Consider the following 12,743-nt stretch of genomic DNA (forward strand, 5'->3'; position numbering starts at 1 on the left):
GCCAGCTAAGTTTCATCTTCCCTGCTCTGCCCTGTCTCTCCGGCCCCTGCACACCTGCCCTCAGACCTACAAATCCAACCCCTCACTCACACTTCTTTCCTCTGACCCCATTGTCTCCCAACCCCTGGGATCCCCCTTCACTCAAATACAGCCCCCTGTGGGGACGAATGGGAGACCCCAGGCTGCCCTGTGCCTCACTCAGCCTGTGCCTTTCCCCTGCAGGGACCTGCAGTGTGGGTTATGCTGGGGGCTCAGATCACTACAGACAATTGAACAATCAGGACAGCGCCATGGGGGATTCACAGGTGAGTCTTTGATGGCATCTGCAGGGCTCCTAACCCTGGACTCCTACCTTCACGGAGGTTTGTGGAGCCCCCTCCACAGCCCAGCCCTGATGGCAACTTCTCACAGGAGACTGAAGATAAGCTGGAGGAGTTTCTAGAGCAGAAGGAATATGAAGACCTTGGGTTCCCCACGCTCCAAGTGGAGGAAGCAGAAGGTGAGCCCCATCTCCCTCTCTCCTGCTGGGATGGGCTGCTGAGCCCCATCAGACACAGGTGGGGAACTTGTCCTCCCCTTCTCCCCGCTCCCCACCGGCCCGCCCGGCCCCAGGGCCAGCTCTCCCACAATCCTGGCTGATTGAAGGATAAACAGAGTTTTGTTTGAAATGATCACAGGAGGTGACTGGGGTGGGGGTGGGGGCTGGAGGCAGGACCAGTCACCCATCACTGTGCCCCTTAGATTTGTAAGAGGGCAACCAGGCCTGTCGGGGACGAGGGCATGAGCCCGCATGCCACCCGTGCCCATCCAATGCCAGCTTCCAGGCCAGGCACTGGGCCTGTTCTGGGAACATCGTTCTGTTTGGGGGTCCAGAGGTCCTGAGAAATAGGGGGGCCGTGGGGACCCTCAGGGCGGAGAAACATCAGGAAACCTTCCTGGGCCTGCCCAAGGTCTCGGTTGGGGAGCCCTGAGAAGGGACCTGTTTACTGTCAACAGGACTTAAGTGCTGGCAATTGGTATTGGAGATAAGAGGCCCCTCTGGGAAATGAGGGCTGGGGGTGTAGGGGCCAATAATATAAGGGCAGACCCCACGGGACACCCAAGCTCCACTTGGAGGCAGCGAGAAGCTACTGGCTGGTGGGATTGTTGAGGCAGGTGGGAAGAAAGAAGGGAATCTGGTCCCAGAAGGTAGCAGGAGAGGGAAAAGAATTGCCATTCAGGACTCCCCAATCCCCTTGGAGATGACTCTCCTCGTCACCACTGAGGATGAGCCCCAGGGGTCCTCCACAGCGCTCAGATGGGGAGTGACAGTGCCAGGCTGGGCGGCCAAGAACAAGCGTGGGGGGCCACAACCCACTGAGCAGCAGGGGCAGGGTCCCAGCCAGGGGCAAGGGGAGGGAGAGCGGCATCATCCCGTGTGGTGTCCGAGGCTCATGCTGGGTGGTGCAGGAAAGTCTTGCGGGAATTGTCTGGGGCCAGTGCTAACCGGCCTCGGGATTTTCAGCTCAGCTCACCGAGCCGACAGCCACAGACTACCACACCGCGTCGCACCGTCCCCCAGACATCCTCGAGGTGAGCACCCCAGCCTCCCCCGATTCTCTTTCCTGTGCTGCCCTTGGGATCCATCATCCTACCAGGGGAGGGGAGGAGCAGAGGGGTAGCTACAGTTTCAGGATGGGGGAGACCCCACAAACAGGGAGAGAAGGAATGGGCATCCTGGGAAATAGGTAAAGGACATCTCCCAGTGAGGGGGGAGACCCGGGGCCCCCTTCCACTGATGGGGGAGCTCCCTGGGCAGAGATAAACTGACAGCTGGAGGTCTGAGCCACCAGGTCCGCTGGCCCTGGCTGGGCTGTCAGTTACTCCCTGGGGAAACACAGAATTAAATACATGCTCTCCTCAGCCCAGTCCCCCAAGGCCCCCCACGTCCTTGCTGGACTCCAGACGGTCTAGCTGGTTAGAAAATTGGGTCTGCCCTCTGCTAGGCCCCTGGGACTGGCCATCTGGCCCCAAGGAACCCCAAGGGCATGCTGAGCCCACGCGATAATCTTGGAGGCAGGAGGCTGATCCAGTGACCCCAAAGGCTTCCCTCTTCTTTCCTTTCCTGCCCACTCTAGCAGCCCTTTTGGCCCAGAGTTTCTTCAAATGCCTCTGAAATGGTGTGAGGGGCCTGGTCAGGAGGTTGGGGAACAGAGCCAGAGGTGGGGGACCCTCAATCATCTCCTCACATGTCACACCTCACTCTACACCCTGAGGATGTAGCGCCTGACGGTCCCTTCTGAGCTCAGGCTCTGCCCTGAGTGCTCCAGGACCCTGGGCCTCTGACAGACATCTCTCAGAGCCTGCTGAGTGCCCACCGTGCCCTGGGCTTTCAGCCTCCCCATAGCCCTGCTGGGGACCTGAGGGACTAATTCAGGCCTGTGGGGCTGCAGGTCCTCGTGGAGCTGCGGGAACTGGTGATGGATGAAAAGAACCAGGAGCTACAATGGATGGAGACAGCGCGCTGGGTGCGGCTAGAGGAGAACCTGGGGAAGGATGGGATCTGGGGCCGCCCACACCTGTCTTACCTCACCTTCTGGAGCCTCTTGGAGCTGCAGAAAGCCTTTGCCAAGGGTGAGTGAGCCCCTCTGTGCCCCTCTGCGTGTGACCCCTGCATGTGAAGCTGCTAAGGAGGAGGAGGGCCGGGGCCAGCCAGCCCGCTAACCCCTCCCCTGCCTGCAGGTACTGTCCTCCTGGACCTGCCAGAGAAATCCCTGGCCGGGGTGGCCAGCCAGCTGCTGGACAGGTTTATCTTCGAGGGGCAGATCCAGCCTCAGGACCGAGAAAATCTGTTCCGGGTCCTGCTGCTCAAACACAGGTGCCCCTGCCTGCCAGGCCCTGGATTCCACACCCACAGGGCCCATCTCCCCGGCCCGCCTGCCCCAAGCTCTCCCTGGGGGTCCAGATGGCCCCTCCCTACCAGGCTGGGTCCCACTTTTCTTCCACAATGTCTCCTGCTTCCAGCACGTCTCGAGCGGTAGCCATGTATCCATGCTCAGGTTTGGGGGCCACTGGTCCTCAGGAGGGCGGACTCTCAAGGTCCCTCTCTCCATCCATTCTTCTGGCTCCACCTACTCATTCCAGACAGAGGCCACCCGCTTCCATCCACAAGGTCCTTCAGAGGAGGCTGATTCTCCTTCCGCCCTGGGCCTCTCTAGCCTGGTCACTGGCAAGTCCCATGTCCCTCCCACCACCGGTCTCCACTCTGCTGACAGCCCAGGCTGAGCAGCCTACTCAGCCCGTGTCCACTGTGTGTCGTCCTGCAGCCACGCCAGAGACGTGGAGGCCCTGGGGAGTGTGAAGCCTGCAGTCCTGACACGTTCTGGGGACCCTTCACAGCCTCTGCTCCCACAGCATCCCTCGCTGGAGACAGAGCTCTTCTGTGAACAGGTGAGGCTGTACCAGGGGTGTGTGAGGAGAGCCGGAAAGCTCCTAACCTGAACACGGTTCGAAATGAGAGTGGGTAGGGCAGACGGGGTGGGCTACTCAGGTGTCCAGGGTCCAGAGTGGCCGGAGGACTCCCCTCACCACCCTCCTTGCAACAGGGAGAGGGGAGCGCGGAAGGGCACTCGTCATCTGGAATGCTGGGAAAGAGTCCCCAGGACTGGGAGGCCACCCTGGTGCTAGTGGGTAAGTGGGCAGAGCGTCCATCCCTCACCCCTTCACGTCCCCTGCTCCTGCCTCCTGCCCTGGCCCAGCCTGCCTCTCCCTAAGCCTGGACCCCAGCAGCGCGCCCCCCTTGGCCTGGCCCGACCACCTCACTTCGTCTGTCCCCAACAGGCTGTGCCAGGTTCCTGGAGCGGCCAGTGCTGGGCTTTGTGCGACTAAAGGAGCCTATGGAGACAGAGCAGAAGCCAGAGGAGCCAGAGGCGCCGGCAGTTCCCGTGCGCTTCCTCATAGTGTTGCTGGGCCCTGAGGCCCCCAACATCGACTACACCCAGCTGGGCCGGGCTGCTGCCACCCTCATGTCAGAGAGGGTGAGGAGGGGCCGGCGAGGGCTGGGGGAGCCCAGGGGGCTGGGTGGCAGCTGAGGCCTCGTCCCCGGCCCCGGTTACTTTAACTTCACTAGTTTGGCCCATTCAGTCTGATCTAGCTGCTTCCATCCTGTCTGGCCAGGGGGAAGTCCAGGCCCATGTAGTCTGGCCTAGCCCTGCCTGATCAGGCCTGGTCTAGTCTGGCCCACTCTGCCCTGGTTCTGTCTGGTTAGGTTTGGCCTGGTCTGGCCTGATCTGCTCTCGTTCCATCTGGTCTGCTATAAGCCACCTGGTTCGCTTTAGTTCTTTCTGCTTTCCCGACTCAGGGCCCTGTCTGCCTCCCCAAAACCCTTTCAGAGTAGAAGGTGGAAGCCCAGGGGGGAAGGAAAAGCAGTTCCTAGCAAGCAGGAGCTGGGTGAGAGGGTTCTGATCCCCAGAGGCCCTGGCTGTGGCCTCTTGGATCCTTTTGTTGAGCAGGTCCTAGTGGCTCTGACCTTCCTTCCTGCTCCCAGGTGTTCCGCACTGATGCATACTTGGCCCAGAACAAGGAGATGCTGGTCCATTCCCTAGAGGGCTTCCTAGACTGCAGTCTGGTGTTGCCTCCCACGGACACGCCCTCTAAGGATGCCCTGCTCAGTCTGGTGCCCGTGCAGAAAGAGCTGCTGAAAAGACGCTACCTGCCCAGCTCTGCCAAGCCAGAGCCCAGCTTCCTCAAGGGCCTAGGTACCTGCCCTGCCCAGCCCTAGGCTTGCTGAGCCCCCAGACCTTCAGACACCCCAGCACAGCCCTGTGAGCCCCTACCTCCCCTCTTCCCATTAAATTTCCCATGTCCCCTCTCCCTGTCCTCATGCCTCCCAGCCTCCTGGACCACCCTACATTCCCATCAGACAATCCCCTTCTCGATTCCCTTTTCCCCACACTTCCCCCTTCCACCCCCCATGACCGTGGTCCTGTCCTTCACTACAGATTTGAATGGAGGTCTAGAGGACACCCAGGATGACCCTCTGCAGCGGACAGGCAGGCTCTTCGGGGGACTGGTACGTGACATCCGGCGCCGCTACCCCCGCTACTTGAGTGACATCACAGACGCATTGAGCCCCCAGGTCCTGTCTGCCATCATCTTCATCTACTTTGCCGCCCTGTCACCCGCCATCACCTTCGGTGGCCTCCTGGGTCAGTGCCTCTGTGTGTCCCATTAACCCTCACCTCTGACCCTCTGGCCTCTGTATCAGCCCTGACTTTGCCCCGATCTGACACTCTGGACCCCTACATCAGCTTGTCAATGAAATGCTCTATCGGCCTCTGGAAATGATCTTGACCTTACCGCACTGTCACTTCCATCCACAGGAGAAAAGACCCATAACCTGATGGGTGTGTCAGAACTGCTTATCTCCACCGCGGTGCAGGGCATCCTCTTCTCCCTGCTGGGGGCTCAGCCTTTGCTCGTGGTGGGCTTCTCAGGACCCCTGCTCGTGTTTGAGGAAGCCTTCTTCTCGGTAGCTCTGTTCTGGCCCCCCTGTCACCCTGTAACTGGCCCCTGGCCCAAACTGCTTAATGCACGGGGCCTGGGCCCATTTATCTGACCCCAGCTGCCTCTGACCACCCTACAGTTCTGCAAGAGTAACGGCCTGGAGTACATCGTGGGCCGTGTATGGATTGGCTTCTGGCTCATCCTGCTGGTGGTGCTGGTGGTGGCCTTTGAGGGCAGCTTCTTGGTCCGCTTCATCTCCCGCTACACCCAGGAGATCTTCTCCTTCCTCATCTCCCTCATCTTCATCTATGAGACCTTCTCAAAGCTGGTCACGGTGAGGGCCATGGGAGTGTTAAGAGGCATGTGTGCGTGCATGTGTGTGTGTGTGTGTGTGACTGTGCACAAGATGTGTGACTGTGGGTGTCATAGCACATGTGTCTGTATGGCATTTATGTGGCCATGTTTTCACGGTATGTGACTGTGACCCCATACATGTTGATGCCTGCTGTCTGTGGGCCGGTATTCTCACCATGGCTGTGCGGAGTGATGGTGCATGAGAGCTCCCCTCTGCCTGCACAGGCCCATGTGTATAACCACATGCAGTAACCAATGGGCACGTGTGAGACTGAATGTGGGAAACTGCAGGCATGGCGGGGTAGCAGGGGTTCTGGAGACTCTGAAGTCCCCCACTCCTCCTGCAGTTGCCCTTAGGAACTGCAGCGCCTGCAGAGGGCATGCCCTCTGGGTGGATACTGTACATCTACCCCTGATTCTGTTGGTCGGTAGGTCTTTCTCTGGTTTCCAAGTCTCTGGAGCCTAAGTCTTTTTAGGAACCTCCTTGGCACTTGTTTCCTGTCCTCCAGGCTTCTCATGGCTCCCAGGCCCTGGATGCTCGTGTGCTCGTGCGCACACACACACACACTCATTTCCTCCATGGCCTGCCCCGCCCGAGCCTAGCCTGGTCCTCAGTCCTGAAAACCAAGCTGTGGAATCCCATTGCCTCTGTTACTATGTCAGTTGAGGAAGAAGATAGGTAGATGGATGATGCATGGATGATGCATAGACAGATGGATGGATGAATGCATGGCTAATGGATGGATGAATGGATGATGAATAGAGAGAGAGATGATGAATAGAGAGATGGATGATGGATGGGTGGATGACGGATAGATAGATGATGGCTGGAGGATGGATGGATGGGAGGAAAGAGGATGCCTTGGTTTTCTGCTGCAGATCTTCCAGGACCACCCACTGCTGGAGAACTATGACCACAATGTGACAAGAATACCCAAACCTCAGGCCCCCCTGCCCAACACAGCCCTCCTCTCTCTTGTGCTCATGGCTGGCACCTTCCTGTTCGCCATGATGCTGCGCAAGTTCAAGAACAGCTCCTACTTCCCTGGCAAGGTCAGCGCATCCCCCCCACCTGTCCTTGCCTACACTGCCCTATCCCAGTCTACAGCACTCCCCTCAGCTTTCCCAATGCCATGAGTTCCCCTTCTTACCCTAGATTCCCATTTCCGAGTCCAACCCTCCCTCCCCCCTCATCATGCAGGATTTTACTCTTGAGACAAGCGCATCTCCCTTTCTCGGCACGTCCAGGCTGAGAACCCAGTGGGGAACCAAGGACAGTTCTTGGAAGGGAGTGGAGAACCTGTGGGGCCGGGGGTGGGGCTGGGCCAGGTGAACAAGAAAGGAGGCAGGTATGTTGAGAAGCAGGACAGGGCATTAGATGTTCCCCCTGGGGAGAGTGGGACCCCCTGGTGAAGATGGGGCAGGAGTGGGGGCAAGTGGCAGGTGAGAGGTGGGAAGCAACTGGGCACTGACCACTGGTCCCTTCACCTGCCCTCAGCTGCGACGAGTCATTGGGGACTTTGGGGTTCCCATCTCTATCCTGATCATGGTCATGGTGGATGCCCTCATCCAGGACACCTACACCCAGGTGACCCTCTCCCCCACCCTTATTTCATTCCCTCAGCATGCCCCCTCCCCCAAACTGCCTTCCCAAACCTGAAGCCAGCTAGAACTACCCCTTCCCCAGCCCTGTCTCTCCAAGCAGCCCCATGTTCTTCCCACAGCCCTTCAGGACCCCTCTGGCTGAAGAAAGGGTCTGGGTCAGTTTGCCCCCTTTCACTCCTTAATCCAGGGCAGTAGGAAAGAATCCGCTTTGAAGCCAGGTTGATCTGAGTATGAATCTCAGTTTTGCTACCAAAGAGCTGTGCGATGCAAAGCCAGCTACATAACTTCCCTGATCCTGTTTCCTCATCTATAAAGTAGGGAATGAGAAAATGTATGTAAAGGGCTTAGTGCAGTGACTGAGTACAAAGTAGATGCTCAATATAAGTACGTTCCCAAGTGCCCAGGACCCTGGTTCTCCCTGTCTCCACCTTTCCCCATCCCCCTGTCCCCAGGTGTTCTCACCAGCATCCCCCTCCCACAGAAACTCAGTGTACCTAAAGGCCTCACCGTATCCAACACCTCGGCCCGAGGCTGGCTCATCCACCCGCTGGGCTTATATAAGCCATTTCCCATCTGGATGATGTTTGCCTCCGCCCTGCCTGCCCTGCTGGTCTTCATCCTCATCTTCCTTGAGTCCCAGATCACCACGTAAGAGCCAGGGTGGGACTGGGCCTGGGAGGGTCCGAGGCAGAGAAAGGGACAGGCTCCAGGCAGGCAGGACACCAGGGACTGAGTGCTAGTAGAAATGATGGACGGGCAGGAGGTCCAGGTTTTGTGGGACATGACATGGTACTATTTGGGGAGCCCTTTTTAATAAAAAGAATATAAAATGAGAACTATAAAGTTAGGTGCTAGATCTTGGAAAGGGCCTGTACCCGTGAGGTTCCCTGAAGCTTATGCTTCTTTAGCTTCAGTGTAGATCTGCCGGTGGGTGTTCTAGGTGATGATGAAGACACTTCTGCTCTTAGAGTCTCGATTCTCAAGATGGTGCAGGAGGGAGGGGAGAAAGGAACTCTAAGGGAGATGGGCAAAGAAGGATAAACTAAAGTACAGAGGGACCCAAGTCTAGGGAAGGAAAGAGAGGGTAAAGGGGGTTGGGGTGAAGGAGAGCCCTGGTTACTCCTGACCTTCCACACCCCCAGGCTGATCATCAGCAAACCGGAGCGCAAGGTGGTCAAGGGCTCTGGCTTCCACCTGGACCTGCTGCTGGTCATGGGCATGGGCGGGGTGGCCACCCTCTTTGGGATGCCCTGGCTCAGTGCCACCACTGTGCGTTCTGTCACCCACGCCAATGCCCTTACGGTCATGAGCAAGGCCAGCACCCCAGGGGCTGCAGCCCAGATTCAGGAAGTCAAGGAACAGCGGATCAGCGGGCTCCTGGTCTCTGTGCTCGTGGGTGAGTGAGGATTGGCCACACTTTCCAGCACCCTCAGCCCCTGCCCCTTAGGATCCAGTGCCCCTCCAGCCCTGCCCACCCTGCAGCCAGGTCTCCCCAAACACCCACTGCCCACATCTCCCCAGTGTCAGTTATTCACATGAAGGAATTCTGGAGGAAATACCCAAGGCACTGAAATGGGATCTGAGGGGGATGGAGGGGGCACTCCATTACTGGAAGCTTCTCTAGACAAGACCCTGTACTCTGAGCTTCTCCAACAGTTCAGTGAACTGTGGGTTCCAGCCCTGCCCCGCTGCTGACTAGGTATCCCACCTTGTCTCTGGACCTCAACTTTCCCTCTCTGCACCATTAGAGGGTTCATTAGATGCCTGAGCTCTCTCTAGCTCAGCTGCTCTGTGACTCATACAAAGGGCAGTGCTCCTAGGTGGGGGTGTGAGGTGAAGACAGAGGGTCACTGATCTGAGTTCGAGAGCAGCTGACAGTCCAGTTGGGCTTGGTGTGGGCAGCACCATGGTCGCTGATGGAGAGGCCAGGGAAGTTTCCTAAAGGAGGCGAAGCTGATGTTAGCTGGAGGAGGGCTGGGATTTGGGTAGGTGGAGGGTGATGGTGGCATTCTGGGCCGGGGTAAGAGGAAAGGTGGGCTTCTCTGCCCTCTGTGACTCCCTAGGTTAAAGGAGTAGGCTTTGAAGTCAGGCAGGCAAGAGTTTGACTCCCTGCTCTGCCACTTACTAGCTGTGTGGCCTTAGGTTAGTTGCTTCACCTCTCTGAGTCTGCTTCCTCATCTGCAAAATGGGGGTAATATCTATTAAGAGGCTCCAGGGAATTCCCTGATGGTCCAGTGGTTAAGACTTGGTGCTTGCACTGCTGTGGGCCCAGGCTCCATCCCTGGTTGGGGAAATAAGATCCCAGAAGGTTCCCGGCGCAGCCAGAAAAAAAAACAAAAAGAGGATCCACAAAAAGAGTTCCATATAGTCCCTGTGACTTCATTCCCCAGCCTCTGCTGGCGCCGATCCTCTGGGGCAGCTGGGGCTAAGACTGCGCGGTTCTCCCCACAGGCCTGTCCATCCTCATGGGGCCCATCCTGTCCCACATCCCCTTGGCTGTGCTGTTTGGCATCTTCCTCTACATGGGGGTCACATCCCTCAGTGGCATCCAGCTTTTTGACCGCATCTTGCTTCTGTTCAAGCCGCGCAAGTACCACCCGGATGTGCCCTACGCCAAGCGGGTAGGGGGCCTTCCCGGCTGCCCAGGTCGGGGCGGGGTGGGGGGGCGGGGGCGGGGCTGGGTGCCTGGGCAGGGCAGGCCATGACCCCAGCCTCCGCCCGCAGGTGAGAACCTGGCGAATGCACTTGTTCACGGGCACTCAGATCATCTGCCTGGTAGTGCTGTGGGTGGTGAGGAGCATCAAAACCATCTCGCTGGCCCTGCCGTTCGTCCTCATCCTCACGGTGCCCCTACGCCACTTCCTGCTGCCACTCATCTTCCAGAACCTGGAGCTCCAGTGTGTGAGTGGCTTCTCCCACCACCCAGCCTGCGCCCCTCCCCCCATTTCCTATGGCCAGAGGGCACAACTCCAGAGCAGAGGGCAGCGAGGGGTCATCAGTGGGGCTCAGAGAATGTGAGAGGTGTGTCTGGGAACTAAGGAAGGCAGAAGAGCATCGTGATTAAGGTCTAGGTTGGGGCCTGCGTCCAAATCCCGGCACTGCCACATCCCAGTGTGTGACCTGGAGCTAGCGGCCTCGTTTCTCTGTGCCTCAGTTTTCCTCACCTGTAAAGAGAGGAATAATGACAGGGTTGGTGAGAGGACTGAGAGGCTCACGAGATGTGTTCCACGTGGGTGGTCCCCACCACTGAGCAGCTAGTCCTGTGGTCTTATAAACCATCCCGAGAGTGGCTCTTCCAGTAGAATTCTTCCACGATGTGACACAGGTCACTGTGGCGCTGCCCCGGTGAAGGGGTCTCCTGCCTGCCCTCTGGAGGCCCTCCCCTACCAGGGCACCAGATTCCTGGGGGCTCCCCACCCTGAGGAAACCTCTCATCTAGACCAACCCTAGGAGATGCAGGGACAGGACAAGACTTGTCCAAGGTTCAAAGAGAGACAGGCTCTCCTCACCCCAGAGGTGCCTCAGCGCTGGGGGGAGGGCTCACCTGGGCCCTCAGCCACTCACCCTATGTCCTTCCTCCCCCCCAGCTGGATGCTGACAATGCCAAGCCGAACTTCGATGAGGAGAATGGTCAGGATGAATATGATGAGGTGGCCATGCCTGTGTGAGGGGAGGGCCCAGGCCCCAGAGCCCCCTCCATCATTCCACTTCCCCACTCTCCCAGGAAAAGCAGAAGTTCATGGGCACCCTACGGACTCCCAGGTCCCTCCTGGGGCAGGAGTCGAGGCCCTGGGGCCATGGGTGGGGGAAGGAAAGGGTGTCTAGGAAACCTTGCATGAAGGGTAGACTGGCTTTTCTGGATGGAAAAGGCCAGTGGGGCCCACAGTAGGGGATTCGCTGTGCAGTCCCTCCTGTGGCCACACTGCCACCTGGGGGTCCCACCCTGGAAGACTTAGATCCAAGCCCTACCTCCTCATGACACAGGCAGGGGAAGTAAAGAGGATGGGAGTTGGGTGGGGGGATTCAAATTCCTGCTTTCTGTGTGACCTTGGCCAAGTCCCTGGATCTCTCCAGCCTCTGCTTCCTCGTCTGTAAAATGGGTATATTGATAATCACACCCACATTACAGGATGGTTTCTGAGGACCAAAGATAAACGTGAAAAAAGGGCTTCGTAAAATCTGAAAGGACTATTATACAATAGTCATCATTCTTCAAGCCTGCCCAAAGTCACATAGCTCCTGAGCCATACAGCTGGGATTTGACCTCTGAGGCCAGAGTCTACTTCAGTCACCCACCTTTCCATGCTTAGAGATGCCCCTGCTGGCCCCTCTCTTCCCCCTCTCTGCTCCCACTGGGGACCCTCTTCTCTGGGGCGGAGGAAGGTGTCCTGGTGAGGGCAAGGTGCAGGTGAGGACAAAATCAGGGCTGGGACTCAGGACTCCTAAGTGCTGCTCCCTCCCCCACGCTCTCATTCATTCACTCATCCATTCATTCCACAAACATTTATCTAAGGCCCTGGACCCCGTGGACACAGAGGTGACTGAGACAAGACCTTGCCCTGGGGTTGAGAGTGGGGGGCAGTGTACAGTCTGTTCTTGATTTGGATGGGGGGTGGGGGGAGGGTGGGAAGATAGGGAGGCGATGGGGAGGGGGAGGGGGAGGGAGGGAGGTTTGTAATTTATACCTTGTGTATCCTCAGAGCTTTCATTGTACTTCAGCTACACGCAGGCACACTCGCGCATGTGAGCCCCAATTAGAGACACACTGTCCTCAACTCCACTTGAACCAAATCTTGGGGAGAACCCAGATTCGACCAATTGGGGTAGGAGACAGTGGGAGCTGCAGAATATGGGCAAAATCTATTTTTTTACAAAAGAAAAATATAAAAAGAGTTGAAAGAACTGGAAGTGGTGAGAGATGGTTGAAACTGAGAATCAGGGTGTGACAGAAAAAAAGGAGGCTGAGAGAGAGCTCTCAGGTACCTCCTGAAGGCTCACAGCTGCTTCCCACCACTTCACCGTTCTATGCCTCAGTTTCCTCATCTGTAAAATGGGGACGATAATGGTACCTACTTCGTAGGTTTGTTATAAGGATTAAAGGAGACATTGTCTATAAAGTGATTGCTTAGCACAGCGCCTGGCCTCAGACCCCTTCAGAAGAGTTCAATAAAGTTAGCTGCTGGTATTGTTATTCTGACTGGGATGCCCCTGCCCCTTCCTACCCTCTGCTCCTTGAACACTGCCAAGTGGAAAAAGTCACTCACCCTGCTAGCACCCTTCCCCTTGATGCTTGGGAATAG

The 12,743-nt window shown here is 57.5% G+C and overlaps 1 protein-coding gene across 2 annotated transcripts; it reads left to right on the forward strand.

The window, feature by feature from the left end:
• The first annotated feature begins 244 nt into the window (after positions 1-244).
• SLC4A1 (solute carrier family 4 member 1 (Diego blood group)) lies at positions 245-11,206 on the forward strand. 2 transcript variants are annotated; one of them, XM_061176051.1, is made up of 19 exons: positions 245-305; positions 412-499; positions 1,505-1,572; positions 2,433-2,613; positions 2,722-2,857; positions 3,306-3,429; positions 3,585-3,669; positions 3,820-4,016; positions 4,526-4,736; positions 4,980-5,186; positions 5,361-5,509; positions 5,624-5,818; positions 6,718-6,891; positions 7,337-7,426; positions 7,925-8,091; positions 8,586-8,839; positions 9,895-10,064; positions 10,168-10,344; positions 11,031-11,206. In XM_061176051.1, the coding sequence occupies exons 1-19, from the start codon at positions 291-293 to the stop codon at positions 11,109-11,111; spliced, it is 2,769 nt and encodes a 922-aa protein (XP_061032034.1). In that variant the 5' UTR covers positions 245-290; the 3' UTR covers positions 11,112-11,206. The 2 variants fall into 2 exon arrangements, with proteins under 2 accessions (XP_061032034.1, XP_061032035.1); XM_061176052.1 differs by lacking the exons at positions 245-305; positions 412-499 and adding an exon at positions 1,119-1,155.
• Positions 11,207-12,743: the final 1,537 nt, after the last annotated feature.

This window comes from Eubalaena glacialis, chromosome 19 (genome assembly GCF_028564815.1).
Source record: "Eubalaena glacialis isolate mEubGla1 chromosome 19, mEubGla1.1.hap2.+ XY, whole genome shotgun sequence".
In the NCBI taxonomy this organism is placed as follows: Eukaryota; Metazoa; Chordata; class Mammalia; order Artiodactyla; family Balaenidae; genus Eubalaena; species Eubalaena glacialis.